Source organism: Populus euphratica, unplaced genomic scaffold (genome assembly GCF_000495115.2).
Source record: "Populus euphratica unplaced genomic scaffold, PopEup_1.0 scaffold2.1, whole genome shotgun sequence".
NCBI classification, from domain to species: Eukaryota; Viridiplantae; Streptophyta; class Magnoliopsida; order Malpighiales; family Salicaceae; genus Populus; species Populus euphratica.
In genome coordinates, this window is record NW_011499846.1 from 1,695,407 (window position 1) to 1,721,526 (window position 26,120).

Below are 26,120 nucleotides of genomic sequence, written 5' to 3' on the forward strand. Positions count from 1 at the left end.
TGGGCTTGCAGGATGTTCAGTGGGTCGTGGGGATTAGTCGTGGTACGCGTAAGCTGGCTCGAACCCCACATAAATTAAAAAAAAAAAAAAAAAGTGCAAGAAGTGCCTGAACATTTCGTTGCCCGTGATGAAGCACCAGATTGGCCTTCTAACTTCAACTTTTGAGCTCTAACACCGAGGATGTGGTTAAATGCTGCAAGTGCACGCCCACGATGTAAATGGTGCTCAAGCCCATGTTTAGTTTCCTGAATTTAATACGACTTAAAATTATTTATTTGTCCCTGAGTGGAGGGAAAAAAAAGTCTCTAGGGTGAGGGTACTTTGATCTTTTTTGTTGCCCACTGGTTATCAAACGATTGTGCAGGGGTATCATGTCTTTTCCTTTTTTTTTTTCATAATAAAAATATTTTTTTACCATAAAATCAAAAAAGCATAGAGCTGTTGGTCAAAAAAATTTCTGACTTTTCATAAACTTTTAAATAAAAAAAATTAAATCAAGGTTAGGGAGACATTTTAATATTTTTACATTGATTTTTAATTTTTTAATCAAAAAATTTATTGGCATGCATTAAAAGAGTGGGTAATATCTGCGTTATTATAACAACATAAATGACACCATTTAGTGACCAAATCTGTCTTCCATCGTCTCTTCAGATGCACCATTGTATCCTTTTTCATATGGTGAGGCATGTGACAACGTATGATAGTCATATTGTCATCAATAATTATTTTTTTCTTTTTTTATTATTTTTTTCTAATTAAAGTGCATGATTGTCCTTTTTTTTTTCTTCCATCGTCTCTTCAGATGCACCATTATATCCTTTTTTACATGGTGAGGCATGTGACAACATACGATAGTCATATTGTCATCAATGATTATTTTTTTCTTTTTTTATTATCTTTTTTCAATTAAAGTGCATGATTGTCTTTTTTTTTGTTTCAATTCTCGTTCTTTTAATTTTTTATTTAATTATTATTTCTTTTATAAAAATTTTAATTTTTTTCAGTTTAGTCCTTCAATTATAATTTCTCATTGTTTTGTTTATTATTTCGGTCTTTATTCTTTTGATTTTTATTTTTTTTCTTGACCCTTTCATTAAAGTTTTTTTGGCTTTGAATTTCATCCTCTAATCAAATTTTTTGTTGTTTTATTTTTTTAATTTGACCCACATTATTTTAATTTTTTTTGTTAAAGCTATTTTTTCAATTCAATTTAACCCTCTTGTTGAAAATTTTTGTTTGACCTTTGTTTTTTTTATGTTGACCCTTATTTTTTAGATCCTTTTGTGTAATTGTTTTGTTTTTTTCTGGTTTTATCTTTCAACATTTGATTTATTAAGGATTCGACTTCGTGCAATCTTATCATGTTGCATTAATTTTTTTAAAATATTAGTTTTGTGATTTTCTTCTATTTCTTTTCTATGAATTTTTCTTAGTTTCATAACCTAGATTACGAGTTTTGCATGCCTTTATAGAATATACTTTTTTAAAAAATAATTATTTTGCTTGTATTTGATTTTTGAAGATATTATTCTACTTTAACTATATTTATTTTTTTTGTTTTATATAAATAAATTTTACTTTTTAAAATAGAAGATATTCTTTTTAAAAATATTTCTTATGTGTTTAGCCTTTGCTTAATCTTTTTTTAGGGTATGAGTTAATTTATTCAATTAGTTTCATTTGTATTTATCTTTTAGATCATGGGTTTTTTTGTGTGAATTTATGTTATATTGATTTAAATAAATAAGTTTAGTGAACATATACGAGTGAATATTTTATTTTATGTGATTAAATATCTTAATTTACATTAATCTCTTAATTTTTTTTATTTTTCTTGTGGTTATTATTAACAATTTTTTTTTGTTTATTTACATGAATGATTATTGATTTATATTAATTGGATACTTGTATAAGTTTTTTGATTCATACTTTGAATCTTTTTTATATAAAAAACACATTGAAATAGCTTGCATGTCCAATATTTTATAAAACAAAAATTATATCCTGCAGTGGAGTATGGGTTCCATGGCTGGTATATAAATAAACTTCCTAAGCGGACCACAATTTACACACAATCTCTCCATTATCTAGATTTTCTGAAGTTTATATCATAAAGTGTTGGTGACTGCCACCACAAATCCGTTGATTTATATTTTCAAAGTGACACTAATATTACAAAATCAAAACCCATGAAGCAACGAAGCAAGTGCTAGTTGCCTAACTTGAAGAGCAAAAGATTCTCCAGGGCACATTCTTCTCCCACTTCTAGCTGCGTTTTGTGGCTCATTTAGCAGTGAAAAAAACCATGTAATCTACATCAATACTTGAATTAATTCCTAAAAAATCTCTAATCAACTGTACTTGGTATTTTTTATTCTTCTAATACTGTGAAAAAAATGTGGCTATATGTTATAGCAGAGCGGAGAATGTTACCGGGCATGGAGCTTTGTTGATGGTATCGGAATCCCCACCTTGAATCAATTCTGCATCAGCATCAAGAATGTTCAGCATCACATCCACGAAATCCTCTCCTTCCATGTTAGCAATGCCGGAAACTAGTTTTTTTATTAGAAAATAATATAAATTATATTTTAAAATTTTAAAAATAATATAACTTATATTTTATAATTTTACCTAATAATTTAAATTTTTTTATTGAATTAGTTTTTTAACATAGTATTAGAATCTTGATGACTAAACGATCATGAGTTTAAATTTCATCATCTCTATTAATTTGATAAAAAAATAAACAAAAGATAATATGAGCTTTTAAAAATTTCAAATCTAAAGGGATTTTACTTAAAAACAATATGTTAAAAAATAGTATAAATTATATCTTGGAATCTCAACTAATAGCTTAAGTTTTTGGGTTGAATTGGTTTTTTGTTAGGTTAAATTGGTTCTTTAACATGATATTAGAGTTTTGATGACTAAACAGTAACGAGTTCGTATCTTATCGTTCCTATTAATTTGATAAAAATTAAGTACAAAATAATATGGGTTATAACTGGTAGGCATATACCAATAACATGAAAAGCTTACCTATCAAATTATAAATTATATTTTAAGGCTTTACCTAATAGATAATATTTATTTACTTTTTAAATCTAAAATAATTTTTAAATAATTTTTTTAAAGCAGTCAAATATATTACATGTGATTTTAAAGTTACATGTGTCATCCATGATTTTATAAACCATGTTAATTTTCTAATTAAATTTTAACCGTGTTATTTATTTGATATTTTATTTTTAATGTGTTAAAAAAACTCTAAATTCAAGCCATATATAAAAAGCAATGAAAATAATAATTGACTATTTCAATAATAACTAAAAAATAAAAAATGATTAATTTTTGAGTTTTTCAACACTAACAATAAAAAAGTGAAGAAAACGATTTTAACATGCGCTTCAAATTCCATGCAGGAAAGTGATATCGTTCGGTGATCAATGAAGGCTAATCATCCTGTTTGTATTTATATGTCAAAAGCAGTCCCAATTTTGTCTTCAATGAAACAAACAAATGGTGACTAATCATCTTGGTTGTATTTACTCATATACTGGGGTCAAGCGGCCCCGGTTTTTCCTTCAATGAACCGAGTAGGAGGAGAATTTTAGATCAGTCATTTACAATTCACATATGATATTTTGATTTTTGTATCTAGTGATATTAAAAGCTTGTTTAATATTAAAAGGACTATAAGGTGGTTCACTACCATAAATTTTATATTTAACTGTGGAATTTTCTGTTAATATTTGTATTATTATTTTGTTGGCAATTAATTTGTTGACGGAATCATAAATAAAAATGCTCTATCGATAATTTTTTATTTGATGATATTAAAAATATTATTACTAATGAATTTATTAATGGAAAAAAATTGATCTCATATGCAAAAAAAATCCTACAACAGTATTCATACAATTATTAAGAATAGAAAAATTAAAAATAAATATAATAAAAAAACACAAAAAAAGAGAAAAACAATAACAAATCTTTAATGATTCAAGACAAAATGATTTATTTAGCTTATTTTAGATAGGATGTTTAAAGAATAATAATATTTTTTCTTTCATGTAATTAGTCTTATACTATAAAATCTCTGTTGACCTGTTACGGTTTCTAATCCTTATAATATTAAGTAGAAACTTTTTAAAGTAGAATTATTTTCTATCTAATAACAAAAGGTTAAAAATCTGTTTTTTTCAACAACAAAATATGTTCTTCCTATTTGTCATTTGTCATTGAAAGGTTATTGAAAACTCTATCTTAAAGAGAATAGATGAGGTAAGATGTCCTATCGGAGAGTTGTCATAAACTTTTATACACAACTTTGAGTACTATATTTAAAGTAGTATTGTTAAAAAAAAAATTAATGTTATATATAAATATTTATTTATTTTTTATGTTATTTATTTTATTTTTGATTTATCATTTTATGTAAAAGTAAAATGAAATTGATATATAAGAAAAATAGATAGAGAGATTTTTTTTTTTTGTTCTATGATATGTGGAGAAATCTCAATCATAAAAAAAGGCCATGTGAAAGCAACGCCAAGCTTTGGACTCATCCATACAGCTCCTTCACATTTAAATAAGCTGATATTATTAAAAAAATATATATATTGATTTTATTTATGTTTGGATATTGTAATAAATATCAATATATTTCTTAATATATTATACTGATTTAAAATTTTAAAAAATATATTTTAATACCAATTATATTATTGAAGATTAATAGTATTTCTGGGCTTATTATGTTTGAATTTATTCATTTTTAATTTTATATCAGTATGATATATTAAAAAATAAATTGATATTTATTTCAAAATAGTCAAGAAATACATTTCCTACCGAACCAACAACTTCAATTAAGATATAATTAAGAGATTTCAACTCTGGCAACTTGATGATATTTTCCTCACACAAATCATCTAGCATTATATATATATATGAGTCAGTACACCGATTAAAAACATTATCTTTTAAAGAGTGAACAAACTATTTTACTATAAGATCACTACTTGTATCGATATCATTATAAGTCTCCATGAAATAAGCAACATGTTACCTTGGGTTTCTTTTGCCATCAAATTAATGAAACTTTGATGGTTGATAGTTCACAAACATCATTAGTAGGTCAATCCTTTAGGTGTATACTCAGCATAAGAATATGAAGTTTGAACTAAATTTCTACTTGGTTTATAATGTCCTTCTTGATAAATTCTTTCAAATGATTTATAGTAAATATGTTATTAGTAATATCACAAATATTCCATGTAGCTTTGATTATAGAATGCTCGCTGGCATCACACTAATCTTTTTACACAACCATAATAGTCAAAGTTTGGCCTCTTTAATTCATTCTCTTGAATTTTTTCATTAATTTTGCTATTCAATGGTCCTTTACTTTTAATGAAGTTGAAAAAACGAGTTTTTTTAAAGATAGGCACTTGATCCGATCCTTTAAAAATATAGTCTTACAGTTATCATCATTAACATGGTATCAAAACCCACAATATTACTTAGTGATTGATATAAAAAAGTCTCTATAAATGAATAATGAGCCCTCGAAGAAAAGTTCATGTGCTTCATTTAATTTTTATAATGGAGTTATAATTTTAATATTTGAATAGTGAGTCCTTGTGCTCCCTTTATATTTTACGTCAAAATCAATTTAAAAATTAGCTTAGTTTATGCATGCAACTCAATAATGGATTTTGTTTTTAATGTTGGGGTTGAAGAATCTTGAACGGTGTATTGACAACTTGAATCAGTAATTTTGTTGTTTTTTTGAAATCAAGCCAAAATTTGTATTTTACAAGACATGAATTTAGACATGTATTGTATATCAAGATTTGATAATTTGATACTTTAAAGATTACTTTTAATTTATCTTCAAAGTGTCATCAAAAAACTTTTATGGGATTGTTAGGTTTGATCCAACATAACTTCATTCTTTATAGATTTCAAGTGTATATAAATAAAGTTTAAAAACTTTTTTGCTCAAAAGACTTATAAAAGAATTTTTTTTTCACTTTTAGAGGGCAAGACCCTTTATTTATTGGAAATTATCTTTTATCGATATCACATTATATTATTTTATTAGTTAATTTTTATTTATGACATCTTATATTTATAATAATATATTTTAAATATCTTATCTTATATGTGAATTGTTGATTAGCCAATTAGTCAAAAAGTATACAAAGATTTATTTATTTTTTATATTTTTTTATTTATAATTTTATGTAAAAGTAAAATAAAAATGATATATAAGAAAAATTGATACATATTATTTTATTTTATTTTTTTATTTACGTGGGGTGTCCGGGCCAGCTTGCGCGCACCACGACTAATCCCCACAGCCCACTGAATACCCTATTGATACATATAAATTTTCTTTTTGTTTCTACGGTATGTGGAGAAATCTCGACCATAAAAAAAAAAAAGGCCATGTGAAAGCAACAGCAAGCTTTGGACTCATCCGAACAGCTCCTCCACATTTAAAAAAGCTGATATTATTATAGGAAGGCGTTACATCCCAAATCTCCAGAACGAGCTATGGAGTTTTTTTATCTTCCATTCCTCACAAATAACATGACCACCAATCCCATGTTTTTCATTGTTATTTTCATCAGTTCAATCTTCTGGATTTCAAGAAAATTTTTAGCACGCACAGGCAAGAAAAAAGCAGCACCAAAAGCTGGTGGAGCATGGCCTGTGATTGGCCACCTCCATCTGTTAGGAGGGGCGGAACCTCCCCATAAAGTGCTGGGCAGTATGGCTGAAAAATATGGACCCATCTTCACAATCAAGATGGGCGTGCACCGAGCTTTAGTAGTAAGCAATTGGGAGACCGCCAAGGAGTGTTTCACCACCCATGATAAAGCCTTTTCCGGTCGTCCGAAAACACTTGCCTCTGAGCTTTTGACCTACGATGGTGCAATGATGGGGTTTAGCCCATATGGGCCTTATTGGCGTCAAGTCCGCAAAATAACCACGGTTGAGCTTCTATCAAACTACCGGCTAGAGAAGCTGAAAGATGTACGCGAGAGCGAGGTCAGGGCATTTCTGAAAGAGTTGTACAAGTTATGGGACGATAATAGAGGTGGTGCATCAAAATCAAAAGGTAGTATGGTATTGGTGGAAATGGAAAGATGGTTTGGAGATCTAACATTAAACATCGTTCTTAGAACAATTGTTGGAAAAACTGTGGGATATATCACAAACGTTGAGGATGAGGAGAGTGTGAAAGGATGGAAAAAGGGATTGAAGGACTTTTTTCATTGGACAGGGGTGTTTCCGGTGTCTGATGCGCTACCATTTTTAAGGTTTTTGGATCTTGGGGGGCATGGGGAGGCTATGAAGAAGACTGCAAAAGAACTGGACCTTGTTGTTGAAGATTGGCTAGAAGAACACAAACGAAAACGAGCTGCTGGAATTGTTAAGGGTAAGGAGGACTTCATGGATTTGATGCTAGATGTTTTCGATAATGATGCAGAAGCAGTTCAAGGCGGAGATTCTGATACCATCAACAAAGCTACATCCCTGGTAATTAATCCTCCACACCAATTAACGCATGCTATAATTCATACACAATTCAATTAATTATTATCCTCTATGCTTAGTATATAAAGGATTAAGTCAACTACCTATAACATTGATTAAATGTAGAAGGCTCCGCAATTTTTATTTTAAAATTGAAAAGAAAAAAAAGTTGCGTAATTTAAACAATACCTTTTGCATTCCTACAACCATGCCAAGAGGCAACATTTTAATAAGTTTTATGTTCATTGCAAAAAAAAATCATGAATAAGAGAATATTTTAGGAGAATATACATCTTTTTTGTTGAATATTTTTTGTTGAACTATTAGTTAAATATATTATGTCAAATTTATTTAGCTTAGATAATCATTAAAAAAAATAACAAAAAAAATATTCAAATTAAGTTAACTTTTCATTCAAATTGAGGTTAGTATTTATCATGTGACTAGCATAACTTAACAAAAAAAAAAATCTAATTTTTAATTTTAATTTTCTTCAAGGATTATCTACATTAAATAAATTAGATAAAAACTATTGACACTTTGACCTATTCAAAGTTCGACAAATTTTACCTTATTTTAAGTTAGTAATAATTATTAATTTATTTGAATGAAATAGAAAAAGATCTAGTCATATTTTTCAAGATGAGGCTGAAATTATGAGTTAAAAAAAATGTAAATAATTATTAGTCTAAGGTTGCTTGAGTTAATGGGCTACAGCTTGCGGAAAATCACTCTTGCAGACCCTTATTCTGGCAGCCTCAGACACGACGGCAGTGACTTTGATATGGGCCCTCTCTTTACTCGTCAATAATCCTAATGCATTAAAGAAGGCACAGCTTGAATTAGACACCCACGTCAGTAAGGAAAGACAAGTGGAAGAATCGGATGTGCAAAATTTGGTCTACCTTAAAGCTGTTCTCAAGGAAACGCTACGTTTATACCCACCTGGACCGCTCTTGATACCACATGAGGCCATTGAGGATTGCACCATAGATGGCTACCATGTTCCGAGAGGGACAAGACTTCTCGTTAATGTTTCGAAGATTCATCGTGATGAAAGGGTGTGGTCCAATCCTAACGAGTTTGATCCGGAAAGATTTCTAACAACTCACAGAGGTTTTGATGTTAGAGGAAAAAACTTCGAGTTTTTACCATTTGGAAGTGGTAGAAGAATGTGTCCTGGAGTATCTTTTGCCCTTCATGCCATGGATCTAGCACTGGCTACATTGCTACATGGGTTTGATTTTGCAACCCCGTCAGGCGAACCAGTTGATATGCATGAGAACAGTGGATTAACCAATCTCCGAGCAACGCCCCTCGAAGTTCTTCTCTGTCCACGCCTTCCTTCTCGTCTATATGGACATTAAAACATGACTTTAAATCGTCCATCTGTGAATAAGATTCCAAATATTGACGTTGTTGCAACTAATTCTTGTATGTACTTCTTCATAAATATTCGCGTTTATTACTTATTCAAGTTATCAAACTGAGCCAGCTTGTGATCTGAATTAACTTAAATCAATTTAAAAGTATATTGTTTTAAGATATTAAAAAATAGTTAAAATAATACTATTTAAAAATAAATAAATTGAGTTTTGAATATATTAATTAGGATATGTCAATTATATATATATAAAACTCAACCCAACCCAGATCCTAAATTTACTAGACCCAACATGACCCTCGCATCAAATCAAGTTTAAAATCACTGATTACATTAATCACACTATACATTATATCTTTAGAAACAATAATAGAGTAGCAATGATCATCCATTTATTGACTATCAAAAAGCTTATAGGCAATGAAAGATCTAGGAACGGACATTAGTGGATGCTTTAGAATTAAAAATTAATATTGACTATCAAGTTCTTGGCCATTGTTTTTCTACATCACTCTGTCTTTTGTTGTGTTTAAGAAATTCCTTTCAATGCTTAAAAATTATGGAAGGTGGTCTTAATAATTTTTGAAATTCACGTGAAACTATAATTTGAATAATCAGTTTGGATCTTAATTAACTAATGTGTTGAATTCTCCATCTCGGATTAAATGATTGTGTACTCCATAAATTCAAGAAGCAAGCATTTGGACGGATGAAAACATAACAACATATAAAGAAGGAACCAGTCTCCATGTCCATTCAATGGATATGATTTGGATTGATTCAAATAACCCTTTATTATATATGTAATTTAAAGTCTTACGGGTTAATGTTTTTCTACATCCCTCTATTTGTTTATGTTTAAAATTAAAGTCTCTCTACTATTATGTATTAATATCAATCATACACGTTGTATTAAAGGGAAATATAAGACCATTCCAGGAAATAAAAAGGAATACTCCCTTAAAAGTCCTGAAGTCTCTTATATTACTATTTCAATTCCAAATTAATCTTCAAGTTCTCCATGGATAGACGAAGACGCCACATTAATTAATCCATAGATGGTGTCAGTCAAGAAATTACAAGCCTTGAAGGAAACCGTTCATGGCCAGAGCCTAGAGAAACCTTGAACTCACTGTGTAGCTTCTATTTGTGAGATTTATTTTTAAAAAGTATTAAATTAATATTTTTTATTTTTTAGATTTTTAACATGTTAATATTAAAAAATTAAAAAATATATTTTATAAAAATTAATTAAAAAATAATTTTAAAAAACACTTTCACTTAACAAACACATCTTCTCTGCCCATGTTTTCTCTTCTTATTCTATATATATTCTCAATTTCAAAAAAAAAAAAAGTTGTCCTCTAACTAATAGCACGACCAGCTAGAAATTCAAGATCATAACTATCATCACATGGTGCTTTCGCGACATGTCATTGAATATAGCGGCCCACATGGTCGGTCGTCATCACAAACTGGTGGCCATCCAATAATAATCATAAATCAGTGTCATCACTTCAATGATAGGAGTCATGTACTCCAACTCACAATTGATTGTAATTTTTTGAAAAGCGAAATAGGTTGGTAGAAATTATGGAAGAATTGCATGCTTTGAAACACACCCACGTTTTTCAATATCAATTCTGTATAAACTGCTATTAATAATAATAGTTCAATATAACCTTATTTTTTAATATCAATATTATACTCAACCGCCACGGAGAATAAATATTATATAGTGCTGTTTTATCTTCTTCAAAATAATTAATGTTATAAAAAATTTAACTTGGAATTTTATAAAAATTTAATGACTAAAATCTTTTAAGATTTGAGATTTAATGATTAAAACGATGAAATGATGTTGCATGAAAAAAAGGAGAAAGAGAGATGAAGAAAGAAAAAATGAATCAATAAAAATATATTAGGGATCTGTGTTTGACACACTTAATATTATTAAAAAAAATTCAATAAGATAATTTTAACATGTCATAATTAATTGTAAATTAACCCCAAACAAAATCCTTAACAAATTAAAATTATGTTTGATAATTTTTCAAGATGTAATTATTAAAAAAAATTTATTGATATCTTTTTAATTATAATGGGTATGTCGAAAACACAACTCTAGTGTATGTCTAGTGATTTTTTCTTTGCCATTAGATTTTGAATTTCATTATTGGCCATTGAATCTTCATGAAAATTTGAATTGTACTTTGTAAATGTTAATTAATTTGGTTCATAAATGAATTTTGAAACAACTATTTTTTAACTGTTATTTTTAATAATAGTTATGTTCAAACTGTACTACTTTTTAAATATTTATATAATCTTTAAGTTAAATTTAATTGATCTTGTAAATTTTAGTTGGTTCCACTAAATTGTATGATTAAATTGCTAACAACATAGTCAAATCCCATCTAAATTTAGTTGGGTAAATTTGTTTTTAAAAAAAATAAAGAGATATAGCGCGAAACAACACTATTTAATTAAAAATAGTTGATTTAATGACTTGCAAGTTCACTTAATAACTTAATAATTCAGATTTTCTTTCAAGTTCGTTGTCGAACCAGGTCAGACAACCATGTTTTGAAGGTTACATTTCAAGCTGATCCCGTACCTAGAACTTACAAATCAACGATGGTTACAACACATTCATGAAAGGAAATTTCCATTAGACAAAATATGCAATGGCAGTGCATTTGTAGTAAAACTAGCGTCCCTGTTCCTTTGTCTTTAACTTGAAGTAATCCGAACCACCCTGAGTTCAGCCTCTGGTGGACAGGCTTCAGGCATCTTCACTCAGCCATGCCTCGAATTTTGTCTCTTTTAGCAAATCTTAATATCCAATGCTTTAAAAAAGAAAAATCCTGCCGTTGACATGTAAAATCAGGTGGTCCACGTAATAGTCCATTACAGGCTTTTCTCATGCACGTAGGGACATGCACCAGCCAACATTTCGTCGAATAATTACAAAAATAATCTGCTATCAAAACAAAGAATTTTGCTACGACCATGCCCTTGATGATTCGTTTGAACCACTGTGTCAATAATTCTTTTTTTTAAGATAGTATTGTATTAATGATATTTATTCTATTAGATAAAAACAATAATAATTCAACCGCTTGGACCTAAATGTTGCTATAATTCAGTCCCTGCATACATATATTTGTAGTTAATTGAAAATCAGTATATATGCACAGATTAAAAAAAAAATTCTATAATAAAAACAGTATCACAATTTTTTCAAACTAGAATTCACTTTAATTTGAAGACTTTAGGTTTTAAACTTCATTATTTTGACCTGAATCCATTTAATTCTTGATATGAATTTAAATCTTAAATTATAAGATTTGTTATATTTACAAATTACAGATATTTATTTTAAAATTGATACGTGTCTAAGTTATAGTATCAATTATATTATTGAAGATTAATTGTTTATAAAATATTTAAAAACATTTATGGCATTTTAAATTAATGGCTTCCATTGCTAAATATAATATTTTTTAGAATGACATATTAAAAAATATATTGATATTATTTACGTTTGGATATTTTAATAAACATCAATATATTTCTTAATATATCATACTGATTCAAAATTTAAAAAGAAAAATTTAATTATATTTTAATACCAAATATATTATTAAAGATTGATGGTATTTTGGGTTGGATTTATTTTTTTAATTTTATATTAGTATGATATATTAAGAAATAGATTGATATTTATTCCAAAACCCAGACATAATAAGTCGAGAAATACCCTTACTGCCCAACCAACAACTTGAATTAAGATATAATTAAGAGATTTACACTATTAATTTATTATCTAATTTATTCAATTAGGATGTCAAGGTTCTGTTTGTTTTCTAAAAAATAATTTTTTTTAAAAAATAAATTTTAGAAAAGTAAATTCTGATAAAATAAATTATTTTTTAATATTTGGTGTTATAATAAAAAATAAGTTGGAAAACACTATCTAGAAAACACTATCTAGTGTCTAGTTATGTAGTGAAAAATGAGTTGAAAAATAACTTATTAATATTTTATTTTATTTTTTTCAAGTTTATTAAAATAATGATATAAATTAAAAGGTTAAATGAGAATGGAATTAAAAAAAATATAATTTCATAAATTATCTCAAATAAAATAAATAATAATCAAAATAATAAAGATCAAATCTAACAAATAAAAAAATTAAAAGATGAAGAAATTAAAATAATAATAATTATCATTTCATAAATTATTTCAAATAAAATAAGTAATAATCAAAATAATGAGGATCAAATTTGATAGATAAAAAATTTCAATTAAAAAATAATAAGCAAAAAGTAAATAACAATTATAAAAATAAGAACCAAAGTTAATATAAAAACTATATTCCGAGGGATTAAATTAAAAAAAATATTCAAAACAAAATATATATATAGCGATTAAAAGTTTGAGGACTAAATTTGATATAATCAGTAAATAATATGAAATTTCTAAATTTTTTATAATTTTTAAAAAGTATTTTCGTTCAAAATAAAAGAAAAATACTTTTTGAAAAATCAAATTATTAAAAAGGACTTTTTTTTAATCAATTTTTATAATAATAAATAAACATAAAAAATTTTAAAAATAATTTTTTAAAAAATATTTTTATAAAACAAACGAGTCCCCGGTTCAGTTTTACAAGAGAAAAAAAATCTTGGTCGCACGTCTTAACAACCTTTTCTGACACAGTGAAATCCTGGTCTTAACCACTTGCTAACCACAGTCAACTAACCATGGTTGTTAAACTCCAAAACTGCCCTTCATTTTTTTTTTTTAAATGAATAAACTGCCCTTCACTTTAGACCTTTTAGAAGCCACTTCCTTCTTACGCGATCGTCACCTATAAAGGCTAAGCGGGCCAAAATTTCCTCGTCAAATTCACGATAAAAGGTTTCTAAATTTTCCTGGAATCTTCAACTTGACGGCAAGATGTTTCCGGCGAAAATTGAACAGCAACAGGGTGTTAACCACCAACAACGCACCACCAACACGGTGCCGGCAGACAAAGTGGTGATCGCAGTGAAAGCAGAGAAAGTGATATCCAAGACAGCATTAGCTTGGGCTCTCACTCACGTTGTCCATCCTGGCGATGGCATAACGTTGCTTGCTGTCTTCACTAAGGAAAAATCCGGTAATTCAGGATTTTCAAATGCAGGCACTCTCTTTAGTCTTTTGTTACTATCAACTTTCATTTTTCGGTCTGATAAAGTGTGGATGTTTGAGTTCGATGTGCGCAGGTAAAAGATTTTGGAACTTTCCGAGGTTGGCTGGAGATTGTGGGAGTGATCAACGTAAGAGTTTGCCGGATTGTGTTTCTGAAATCTCCGAGAATTGTTCTCAGATGATGCTTCAGTTTCATAACCAAATTGAGGTTAGCTTGAATTTACCCACTTGCCATCTTGTTTCCTTGCTTTCTTTCTTTCTCGTTTTAATGTGAGGCGGTATAAAAGAAAATTGAGTTTATTTATTTAGAAAGTTGACTTGATTAAATTTAGATAATTTGTTAGGTTAATCTATGACTTAATTTACCCAATCAAATAATTTTAATGATTGTTTTTTATTAATTCCTTGTTGGATGTTAGAAATTTCGATTTCTTTTTTTTTGTCTTTTGGGTATATTTCTCTCTTAGATGGTTAAAGACTTTCATACTTGCTTGCCAAAATTTGTAATCTATTTATTTATTTATTTATTTATTATTATTATTATTATTATTATTTGCCTCTCCTTGGCTGTTAAGGTTAATATTGCCAATGTATTAAGCCAATATTCAATGTATCTCTTATAAGTAATAAAATAAAAGAATGTATGTATCATAAGCATTTGGGGCATAAGGTGACCTAAAAGGGGGGCCAATTATGCTGTGATCATGCTTCTAGGAATTTTGTGTGGTGTGTAGAAGCTTGGTGTGGATCCAAACAGACATGAGGTGCGTCGTCTAATGCAAACAAATTGAGTTAATTATGGGAATAGCATGTCCTTCTAATTTGCTAGTTTTGAAGATCAATTAGGGACCCCTCATGTGCATTATGTGGACATTTGGGTGCATAATTACTTATAGTTTTATTCATAAATTGTTAGCCATGGTGCCCCACATCATCATACTTTGGGGAACATTTTGTCACACTCCATGTGAGAATTGAAGATACTTAAAGCAAAGAATTAGTGACAAACATGGAGTACTTTATTTTGGATTCAGCGATTCATTGATACAAAATGCTACTGATTGTTACGATGATGCAAAAATGGTGAAAAAAGCCAAAATGGATAAAGAAAAACATCATGGGTTTGATTAGAGGATACAACAACTTTGAACCTCATTTAGATATTGTTTATCATTGTGGGCTAATCATTTTTTTTTTAAGTTTTTTTTATTTTTTACTTTGAAATTATATTTTTTTATGTTTTTGAATTGTTTTGAAATATTGATGTCAAAAACAAATTTTAAAATATGATAAAAATATTATTTTAATATATTTTTAAGTAAAAAACACTTGAAAAAACAATTTTTATTACACTTTCAAATAAACCCATAATGTGTGTTTGGCATTATTATATTGTTTGCGATTGCAGTTTTAAAAAATATTTTTAGTTATAATTTTTTAAAAATAAATTAAAAAATATGTTTAGTTACTCTGTTATGATACGGTCATAACATAATTAAAATTTAAAAAAAATTATTTTAATTTTTATAAAATTAAAATTTAAAATATAATTATATATATGAGATCTAATATATATATATAAAATATTTTACTAACTCAATAATTTTTTTCCTACTAGCTTCACCACACGGTCTCGTAGTAGTGCCATGCTTTACATTGTAGTTTTTTCCATAAACTCAACAAGCTAACTAAGCTAAACTGACGTTGCTTTATTGATTGAAGGTTGGAGTGAGGATTAAGGTGGTGTCAGGTACACCGGGCAGTGTTGTGGCGGCTGAAGCAAGGCGCCATGGAGCCAACTGGGTTGTCCTGGACAAGTAATTACACGTAAAAAAAAAGTATTTTCTTATTTCTGAGCTATTAATATCCTAACCGGTTGGTCAGTGGTCAATTGTCCTCTGCTCTGTCGTTCCCTTTGGTCAGTAGTTTTAATTATAGCCATGATTCATAAAATCGGCAGTTTTAGTAAATGACACTGCTGGGCTAATTTATCCTCGTGGTTCCTGGCTAATCCCACTTAAAATTTGTTGGTTTTTGGTTTTGATTCTTTAATCCCATTTCTAATGGGATAGAATTAGTATTATTAAATCCAATCTAGAATGAAATCGTTTCAAGATTTTTTAAAAAGATAAAACAACATCGTGTATGCTATGCTAGTAGGAGTTCGAATCATTTGCAACTGTATATAGATAAAATGAATGTGTTGAGAACAAGTTATTTTGTTTTCTAATTTAGCATATGGTAACAGCGACGAGTGTTATATACCAAGAACTTTTATAACCTCCAAGTTACATCAATCTTCCTCCTTTGTTGGACTTGGGACTGCATGCTTGATGAGTTTCTTTTCTTTTGTTGGCATGCTGCTGGCATTATATATCGACAGCCATGTAAACTTCCGCTCAGCTAAATATTTGTGGTTTAACAGCTCATGTAAGATTACTAGTTTGTGTACCGTGATGATGATGATAAATAAGACGTTAACGTTGTTTTGTTATTCGCCACTGAGCATACTGAGAAACTTAAAGGTTGGTTTATATCGTGTCTTGTTCTGCTAGAACAGAAAACTGAAGCAAGAGCTGAAGCACTGCATTGAGGAACTTCGATGCAACATTGTTGTAATGAAAGGTTCTCAGGCAAAAGTTCTCAGGCTTAACTTGGGATGCTCGAATGAAGTCCAAGCCCCATACTATTCTGCTGCTTCTTCTCCAGAAAAAGATGTTGGGATGCTGCTTGGACACAGGAAGAAGCATTCTACTCCTGTGAGCAGCCCTGAAGAACCGAGTACTTCCTACCCAAGAACCGGAGAAGGTTCGTCATCGTCAAGCTATGATACGGAGATGCCTCTTTTTCTTGTTTATGAGCAAAATCCTCTTTTTCAAGGACTGAATAAAATAAAATACACATTAAAAGATGACCAAAACAACTATGATGACCAGCTTAGAGCTATGTGCTCAGATGGGGAAAGAAGTGTCCCTCTGTCAACAAACCCAATATCAGCCGTAAGCAGTGGTCGGAAGAGTGTATTTTGGATTCCCCAAAACCACATGGTTGATGGGAAGGTCTCCAAAACCCTGAATTGCAGAAATACTTCCAAAATTAAATCTCCAACTTCCAGAACTCTACTTGATAAGTTTGTGCAATATGATCACGATGCTCTGGCTGGTAGGCTCATCCAGAGCCATCAAAAAGAGATTGTAAGCTCAGGTATCAGACATGCAGTTTCTCTAGGTAGAACTTCTTCAATGCCCCCTCCTTTATGTTCTTTATGCCAACACAAGGCACCGACTTTTGGAAAGCCTCCAAGACAATTCTCTTATGAAGAGCTGGAAGAAGCTACAGAAGGATTCTCGGAAATGAATTTCTTGGCAGAAGGTGGTTTTAGCAAAGTTTATAGAGGGGTGTTAAGGGATGGACAGGTGGTTGCAGTGAAGCTCTTAAAGTATGGTGGCTCTCAAGCAGATGCTGATTTCTGCAGGGAAGTGAGGGTATTGAGCTGTGCACAACACAGGAACGTTGTGTTGTTAATTGGGTTTTGCATTGATGGCAAGAAGAGAGTATTGGTTTATGAGTACATATGCAATGGGTCACTGGACTTCCATTTGCACGGTAGTCCCTATTCTTGTCCTTGTTTGCATCAAGAATGGTGCCCTTCCTTTTATGGTTTTCTAATTTTTTGTGCTCTCAGTATCCTCTGCTGGCATGTATACTTCTGGCTTCTAAATTTTGCCCAGTAAAAAAAATCAGCTCTTTGATTAAACTTCTGTGATTACAGGAAACAAGAGAGCACCTCTAGATTGGAACTCAAGGCTGAAAATAGCAACTGGGACAGCAAGAGGTTTACGATATCTTCATGAAGACTGCAGAGTGGGTTGTGTGGTGCACAGAGACATGAGGCCTAATAATATCCTCGTAACCCATAATTTTGAACCTCTGGTACTAAATTTGATCTTTACTTGTTTTAGAAGCATGACCTTTTATTCTTTAAGCTAGTAAGATCACGATTCCATCTTCTTCAAATGTACCTTAATATAATTTGTACGATTCATGCCTTGCTTGTACTAAAAAAAGGGATCCATGCCCAAAACCTTGACTTTTGGTTCTCTATTCCAGGACAGATTATGCTTAAAAACAAAGACTTAATTTCCATGGAGACTCTTTCTTATTGCAAATCTATTTTGTTTTTAAAGAGAGATTAGATCTCATTTATGTTCGATGCTTTATCACATAACAGACTGGTTATGAGGAGGATGCCAACCCTGATGGAATATGCACCTTACTGTTTTGTTTTAGGTTGCTGATTTTGGGCTTGCTAGGTGGCACGCTGAATGTACTCTCGGTGGCGAGGAGCGAGTCATTGGGACTTCAGGGTACTTCATACATAACCTGCTTTCTTCTTATGTTCAATTCTGTTGAGTTTTGAATTTGTGCTTAAACTGCAAGGATTTCATCATGACTTGCCTAAATCCAGGTATGTTGCACCAGAGTACACCAGTGGTGGAAAAATTACGCAGACAGATGACGTATTTGCATTTGGATTGGTTTTATTAGAGCTAATGACAGGTCAAAGAATCAGCATGCTGCAATTTTACAGGGGACGGAATTTTTTGTCCGACTGTTTCCATCCTGTCACTGCATTGGAACCAAGTCATGTCATGGAAAGTATTTATGAATTACTGGATTCATGTTTGGCCTCAGAGCAACTCCCTGAATTTGCCTATCAGCTACAAGCTATGGGTCTAGCCGCTTCCTTGTGCCTCCGTCATGATCCAGAAACCAGACCTCCAATGTCAAAGGTAGGCTACCTTACCATTATTTCTTATCCATTTATGAATTACTTCATACATGGTACCTTTCGCTTTTAACTGCACCTATAGCATTCTCTGAAGTGAAGGATGACTACATTTTTCTCATATTTGCGAAAAAACAGGTCCTTGGAATACTTGAGGGGGGTGACTTGGCCGTTCCTCTGAGTTTAGACGTGAATTCAGTGGGTAATAGAAGTGGCCATCTGATTGGTCGGAGCTCAGGCACACAGCCTGACAGGAGGAGGGGTCATTCACGTAAGCTTTCTCATTGAAAATTGATTTTGTAGCAGTTAGCACCAACCAATATGTATAACGATAACGGCTCCGGGTGAGATGATCTTCTGTTAAATGTATAGTTCAGAACGGTTCAGTTCTTCCATAGGTGAGTTGCTTTCCCAGTTTCAAACATGTTAATGGTGACATGATTCGTTTTCTTTTCCCCGTCGATCCAAACTTCTGGTTGTAGAGTGTGCTCCGTTAATGGTGTGACTGTGGATCAGGATTTTACCCGAACTTCTCCAACTCATTTCTAAAGGGAACTTCACCGCTGATCTTACGCCTTGTATGGTGTGACATTTGGGGCAACAGGTTTTACTATTAAAGTCGTTTTTGAATAGCAAACGCAAGTTAAAGGCAAATTGATTTACTGTATCGTACCAAAGAAAACAAAAAACCTGCAGTGCAAAATCTATCTTGGCTGCCTTTGGGAAAAGATGAAAAAGTGTCTATTTATCTTTGAGGATGCATGACAGAAGAATCATGTCTCGTTTGGAGGTTCGATATGGAAAAAAAAAAAAAAGATCCACTTTCTCCAACCATGTAAAGCAGGTACATCCACCATGCCTACTGCCTAGTCTCCCTTGCTATCTCCGTTTAAGCTGTCTTTTATGGTTGTTGTTACCTGAGGCATTATAACCAGAGGAGATTGTCATCTATGATCCCTTCAGTTCTCTTCTTGAAATATACTTCAACAAACAACTTTCGGCCTGTGGCATCATGGAAGGACTGTAGTCATAGTGTGGAATATTCATGTAGCAGAGAACTAAACAAACTTGAGCATTCATCACAAATCATGCAGCAGAACAAGTTTATGCCGTGTCGATTTCTCTCTCACGAGATGATTACAGATTGTGTGGCCTGCTTAATTAGAGCATCATGTTGTTAGAACCTTTTATACAATACATAGTAGGGCTTGAACAATACATAGTTGGGCTTGAAGTTCGATTTGCCTGGTAGTTAACCTACCAAATTATGAACCACTTCAACCCTTACTTGACCAGACAAAGTAGTAAATTATTCTGTGGTCTCAGGTTCGAGTCCTTGGTTGCTTATATAATGGTCACTAGAGGCTTATATGATCGTTAATTTCAAGGCCCGTGGGATTAGTCGTGGTGCGTGACACCCACATTAATCTAAAATACTTGACCAGACAAAGTAGTAAATTATTGTTGCAATGTTACATGAATTCTAATCCTAATTGTATAAGAACTCGGTAATAGAATCCCTATGAGCTTAGGATTAGTTTGCTCGAGCAATAAAAACTTCGTAGAATTAGAAATCCTCTGTTATTCTTTAAAGGTGTGATTAGACTTAATTTTTTTCTAGTATGTCAAGTTGTGAGCTGTTGTGAGATATTGCATGATTCGAGGATGGAGTGTTTCTGGGAAGTAAAATTTCGCTTCTTTGCCTATGGACGTAGGCATAGCCGAATCATTTAAAATCGTTGTCTTGTGTTTCTTGGTTCTTTCTATTTATTGTGATATTCCCAACATCTGTGTGCATGATCATCTTAACAAGTATGATGCCTGAATCAAGATTTTATTAATATATTTTTATTAGTTTTATATAAAAAAAATATAATTTTCAATTAAATTATTAAAAAAATTTAAAAATTTATGTGAAGTTTTTTAATATGATACTTTAGCTTGGGTTAAAATTTCAGGATTTTTGAAGAAATTCATAAATTTAATGAAAAATCACAATTTAACCAATTTTACATTATTAAACATAATTTTCAATCTAATCATCAGATTGAACTGAAATTTTACAGGGAATTTTAAAATATATTGAATAAAATCTAGTTAAAATTTTAAGATGAATTGAGCTTGATAGTGCTACAAAAAAAACAATCAAATAAAAGCAAAACGACTCATTAAGAATAAAATAGTTATTTACTATTAAAAAATAAATCAAATAAGCTCTTCATTCCTTCTATATATTACCAACTGAGCAGAAGCAGAATAGAAAAAGAAAGAAAAGAAAATTCGAGAGAGAAAAGTAAGGAAAACAAATTAAAAAAATCCAAGAAAAAAATTTAAAAAAAATAAAGAATAATCTTATAAACTATAGAAAAAGAAAGAAAAGAAAATTCGAGTGAGAAAAGTAAGGAAAAAAAATTTTAAAAATCCAAGAAAAAAATTTTAAAAAAATAAAGAATAATATTATAAACTTACAAAGTCTAACTTATAAAACATTAATCTAAGAAAGAATCAAGTGAAGAAAGGAAAGGTCAAAGGAAAGAAAAGGAAGGAGGAATTAAGAGAGAAAAAAAATTTAATTATTTTATTTTTCAGTTGACATGAGATTATTATTTTATTCTAGTTGAGGAGATTTAATTATTTTATTTTTCAGTTGACATTAGATTATTATTTTATTCTGGTTGAGGAGTTATTATAATATCAATTCAGATTCGATTATAGATGATTCATATTTCACAAAATATCAAAAGATATAACTTTAATAATGAATTTATTTTTATTTTCATTTTAATTTTATGTATTTTTAAATTTATTTTTTTAATATTTTGAATAGTGTATTTGAATTAAAATTTTACTATTAATTTTAAAAATTTATATATATAGATTAATAATTAATGTTAAAAAAATTATATATTTATTTAACAGTTCAGAACATGAAAAATTCCTGGATACGCCTTCACTTCAAGCATCCCTCTTGTATAATGCCTGCAGATTTTCAATTTGAGAATACATTCAGGAAGAATAACTTCTTAGCATAAAATTTACTCGTTAATAGAAATCCATTCATTCTAATCCACAATAGGCTTACAAGGTACAATACTACTGGAAAAATAATCCACACTCGTCAAACTCCGCTTCCCTCTCTAATGGCCAACCGCAAACCCCAATATGACTATCCCCATCCCAGACCTCCATTGTCAATCAAACCCGGAAAGGAAAGAATGGAATTCGTTCCTTGTTTAACTAACTCACAATGTTTAACAATTAGATTTATCTTGAGTACATCTTGCAATTAAAGTTCAAGGTTCTGGAGATTAGTTCGCCCTGTTTTCACTAGCTAAGCTGCTCCCATCAGATGGCAATGAATCTACATCAGAACCCATATGTCGCTGATATTGCTGCTGTTGTTGCATCATGGCCATTTGATACATATCAGGCGCCATCTCAGCCACACTCCAAACCTTGACAGACTTATCCAGACTCCCACTATACACCACCCACCGCTGATCACCATCTTTGGATTTCTCATGATCCTCCTCCACCGCCAGGCACTTGACAGGTCCATTATGCCCTGTTAGCACAGACATACACGCGTGAATCTTGTCATCCCTTCTCCACACGCATATGGTCTTGTCAGCTGATCCGCTGAAGACCAGATTCCCTGCAGAAGCGAGGCACAAAACCGCAAGCTTGTGGCCCTTGAGTACCCCACCATGAGTTAACTGCTTCTCGCTTTCCCAGTAATTCACCATTCCATCACTGGATCCACAGTACACAACCGAACCAGAGGTGTTCACAGCCAAAGCTGTAACCGCACTCTCTTGTTTCAACAATGTTTGAACCGGAGAATGCTTTGTCCTTTTGCCTTGTTGCTCTCGTTTCCACACTTTCACCGTTCCATCAGCTGAGCCTGTGAACACCAAGCCATCTAGACTCGCTACTACTGAATTAACAGCATCATCGTGAGCATTGATTGATTCGAGACACTTGGAGTCTGAGATTCGCCATACCTTGAAAGTCCGGTCCCAGGAAGCAGAATACAAAAGGGTTTTGTCCTCGTTGAGGGTTAAACATGAAATGGCATCAGAATGCTTGATCCAAAGAGCAGAACGGTTCCGAACTTGGACATATGCGCTTGGTCTGATAGAGCTCTTGAATACTTCCTTTAGGGTAGGCAAGGTTCCTGATCTCTTGTGCACGGTTGGATTCTTTGGAATAACCTTCCAGACTCGTATCTTGCCATCCTGGTGACCCGTGAAAATCTTCTCACCTGCAATTATTATGGCTTTCACCAAACCGCTGCTCGATTTGAATCCAGAGAACTCCTTCAAATTCTTCCACACACGAATATTCTTGCTATCAGAACCTGTATAAAGAAGATCCTTGGTTGCGGCCAAGGAATAAATATGACCTTCTTCGCGAACAAGCGAGCCAATTAGACCATTTTGAGGAAGATTTTCTTCAATTGACCACGGAAAATTGGAGCCAGCACCAGTTTGGTTCCATGGTGACATGGTCATAGGATACCCCTCACAGCTCATCCTGTTAGGATCATAACTGGCAGGACTTGTAAAGGAAGCACTGCTATTTCGATAGGCAAAAACCTCATCACGGGGTATTGCCGCAACTGTTGCTGAAAGATTTGGATCAGAATGCACAATGTTGCCGAATTTCGATCTAGATATGCTGTTTCCTGTGTCCACAAACTTTGTGCCTATTTCTTCTCCATCTCCCATTCGTGTGCCTATTCCTCCTCCCCGGTTCATCATGTCTCCTCAATCTAAAGAGGGTGGAAAACGAAGGAGAAATGAGGAAATTGATTGGAAAATAAAAAAAAAATGGTGGTGAGAGAATTTTGGTTAACAATATTAAAGAAACTAAGGCGGGAGAGAAGGCAGGGAGTATTATAGATGCATAAATAGCTGAGAAGGCAGCGGTAGACAAGATTAGGGACGTGGGGTTGGGACACCTGTTCATGCTCAACATTTTGATTGCTTGTAGTGAGAGATTTGGGATCCTTTACTAATAATAAACAAGGATGTTAGTTCCATTAGTTGGGATTGGTTGTTTTCTTTCTGTGGTTGATGCTTTGATTGCTATTTCTGGTCTCTGGACAACATTTTGATAAATTTTTTCATCATGTTGTTAGGTTATTTGGATAGGAAGACTTGAAAATTTGACCGCCATAAACGTTTTCATGTTTGCTATATCAGGCAGAGCATGGTGAGGTGTGATGATTTTTATTTTAAATAAAAAATGGTGAGGTGTGATGATTTTTATTTTAAAATAAAAAACATATTCGACCAGTTTAATTGGCTTCATTTCTGCCATTAATCGCTTTCCCAAGGTGGCAATTACCTACAAAGCAGACATTGATTAAGGAATGGGTCTACAATAAGAACTCTCAATGTGCTATATATCCTGTGTATGACATTGAAGTATACTCATCAAATCTAGCTTAGAGGGTTAATATGATGGTTCACTGATTTGAAGTCTGTTTCGAGCCAATTTTATTTTTTTAATTAGGTAGCGAGTTTCCGTGGTAAAACTTAAATAATTATATGAATTAACCTGTAAATTAGTTTAAGTGAGACTCTTGGTTATGCCAATTATAATAATTTTATTATTATTAATTAAAATGATATTGTTTTTGCATTTTTAAATTTTTTATTTAAATAACATTGTTTTATTTATATAAAAAAATAATGTTGTTATGATAAACATGGGTTGACTTGTTAATTTGAGGGTTGACCTAACCCATTCATGATCATGGGTTAACCTGTTAAATTTATAATATATTTGTTTTTGTGTTTTAATAGTATTTTTAAAAAATTATTTTTATTTTTATATTTTTTAAATTAATTTTTTATATATTTTCATATCGTTTTGATGTGCTAATATTAAAAATAAATTTTTAAAAATAAAAAAATATTATTTTAATACATTTCTAAATAAAAATAATTTTAAAAAAATAACTATTATAATACTAAACAAACTCTAATCTATCAAGCTTCGAGATAAATGAATCCAATTAGTAATTTCTTAGGACAAAATCACATAACCTGTACAGTGTCATTTGCGGATAGAATCGGGTTAATTCGTTGATATGAGAGTTAATCAGCTAGCCCACAACTCGTACCATATCTCATCTCCTCCATCACTCTCTCTCTCTCTCTCTCTCTCTCTCTCTCTCTCTCTCTCTCTCTCTCTCTCTCTCTCTCTCTCTCTCTCTCTCTCTCTCTCTCTCTCTCTCTCTCTCTCTCTCTCTCTCTCTCTCTCTCTCTCTCTCTCTCTCTCTCTCTCTCTCTCTCTCTCTCTCTCTCTAATTAATATGTTTTGTTTGCTTTATTGTTTTGATTGAACATGAAATCACCTCTTCCTTAGCAGCTTGTAGGTATAGGGATTGCTCCTGCCACCAGATACATCACGGCAACAGGGTGATCTGGGGCCCAAGAGTTTTGTGTTCTACATTTTAGTTTGGACAAAATCCAATAATTCTTTCTTTCTCAGTTCATTAAAGGCAAAGTAACATTGTCTGTTTTTCTAATGATATGTCCAACTGTCTTTGGGTTAGGACCAATTGTGGATCTCTCAATTGGGATAGCAATAAGGCATCGTGACAGTGTTTCATCTTTACCGGGTTTTTTTTTTCTGGTTTTGCTGGTTTTTTAACTATATAAATCAAACCAAACTAAACTAAAATCAATCACATTAAACCAGTTTTATTTCAGTTTTGATTTTAAATTAAAAAAGTAATAATTTAATTATTTTTTAAATAAAAATTAAATCAAACCAAAAATAGTTATCCCTGCTGTGCATGGCATTGTTACCTTCTTCTAGTTAAGAAGTTGTGCAGCCACTAACTAATACAGTCCTTAATTACCCTATCGTTATAGCACTCGTTACAAGGGCCATTTACTTGGGAATATAAAAGCGAAATCAATATCAGTGCCTATTTGATGATGCGTTTCTGATTATACGTGGAGACGATTTTTTTTAGTGTTTTTTTTTAATGATTTTCATATAAAAATATTAAAAATTAAAAAATATATTTTAATATATTTTTAAATAAAAAAAACCATCCATGATACCAAACTCGCGCTTAACGTAGTGAACCAGGAAAGGACAATTTCATGTTGCCGAGCATTCTTCTTGGTCCCAATTGATATGGTAACAAGACACGGAGTTGATTATATA

The 26,120-nt window shown here is 31.3% G+C and overlaps 3 protein-coding genes across 6 annotated transcripts; 2 read left to right on the top strand and 1 right to left on the bottom strand.

The window, feature by feature from the left end:
* The first annotated feature begins 6,444 nt into the window (after positions 1 to 6,444).
* On the top strand, positions 6,445 to 9,045 carry LOC105130256 (cytochrome P450 CYP82D47-like). Its single transcript, XM_011032665.1, has 2 exons — positions 6,445 to 7,560; positions 8,298 to 9,045. The coding sequence occupies exons 1-2, from the start codon at positions 6,571 to 6,573 to the stop codon at positions 8,922 to 8,924; spliced, it is 1,617 nt and encodes a 538-aa protein (XP_011030967.1). The 5' UTR covers positions 6,445 to 6,570; the 3' UTR covers positions 8,925 to 9,045.
* A 4,738-nt stretch (positions 9,046 to 13,783) lies between these two features.
* Positions 13,784 to 19,455, top strand: LOC105130264 (inactive protein kinase SELMODRAFT_444075-like). 4 transcript variants are annotated; one of them, XM_011032679.1, is made up of 8 exons: positions 13,784 to 14,108; positions 14,215 to 14,348; positions 15,863 to 15,957; positions 16,701 to 17,746; positions 17,913 to 18,073; positions 18,431 to 18,507; positions 18,609 to 18,933; positions 19,068 to 19,455. In XM_011032679.1, the coding sequence occupies exons 1-8, from the start codon at positions 13,907 to 13,909 to the stop codon at positions 19,215 to 19,217; spliced, it is 2,190 nt and encodes a 729-aa protein (XP_011030981.1). In that variant the 5' UTR covers positions 13,784 to 13,906; the 3' UTR covers positions 19,218 to 19,455. The 4 variants fall into 4 exon arrangements, with proteins under 4 accessions (XP_011030981.1, XP_011030991.1, XP_011030998.1 ...); XM_011032689.1 differs by lacking the exon at positions 15,863 to 15,957 and having other exon boundaries at positions 16,696 to 17,746; XM_011032696.1 differs by lacking the exon at positions 13,784 to 14,108 and having other exon boundaries at positions 14,263 to 14,348; positions 15,863 to 15,967.
* Positions 19,456 to 21,963: 2,508 nt separating this feature from the next.
* Positions 21,964 to 24,085, bottom strand: LOC105130285 (guanine nucleotide-binding protein subunit beta-like protein B). The gene is made up of 2 exons (XM_011032716.1): positions 23,893 to 24,085; positions 21,964 to 23,703 (listed from the first exon to the last, which is right to left on the bottom strand). Exon 2 carries the CDS (start codon positions 23,690 to 23,692, stop codon positions 22,238 to 22,240), a length of 1,455 nt encoding a protein of 484 aa, XP_011031018.1. The 5' UTR covers positions 23,693 to 23,703; positions 23,893 to 24,085; the 3' UTR covers positions 21,964 to 22,237.
* Positions 24,086 to 26,120: the final 2,035 nt, after the last annotated feature.

Coding starts and splice junctions, on each gene's coding strand:
- LOC105130264 (XM_011032679.1), top strand. CDS start 13,907: ATGTTTCCGGCGAAAATTGAACAGCAACAGGGTGTTAACCACCAACAA. Junction 14,349..15,862: donor AGTTTCATAACCAAATTGAG/GTTAGCTTGAAT, acceptor TATTGATTGAAG/GTTGGAGTGAGGATTAAGGT. Junction 18,934..19,067: donor CCAGACCTCCAATGTCAAAG/GTAGGCTACCTT, acceptor GCGAAAAAACAG/GTCCTTGGAATACTTGAGGG.
- LOC105130256 (XM_011032665.1), top strand. CDS start 6,571: ATGGAGTTTTTTTATCTTCCATTCCTCACAAATAACATGACCACCAAT. Junction 7,561..8,297: donor TCAACAAAGCTACATCCCTG/GTAATTAATCCT, acceptor TCACTCTTGCAG/ACCCTTATTCTGGCAGCCTC.
- LOC105130285 (XM_011032716.1), bottom strand. CDS start 23,692: ATGATGAACCGGGGAGGAGGAATAGGCACACGAATGGGAGATGGAGAA.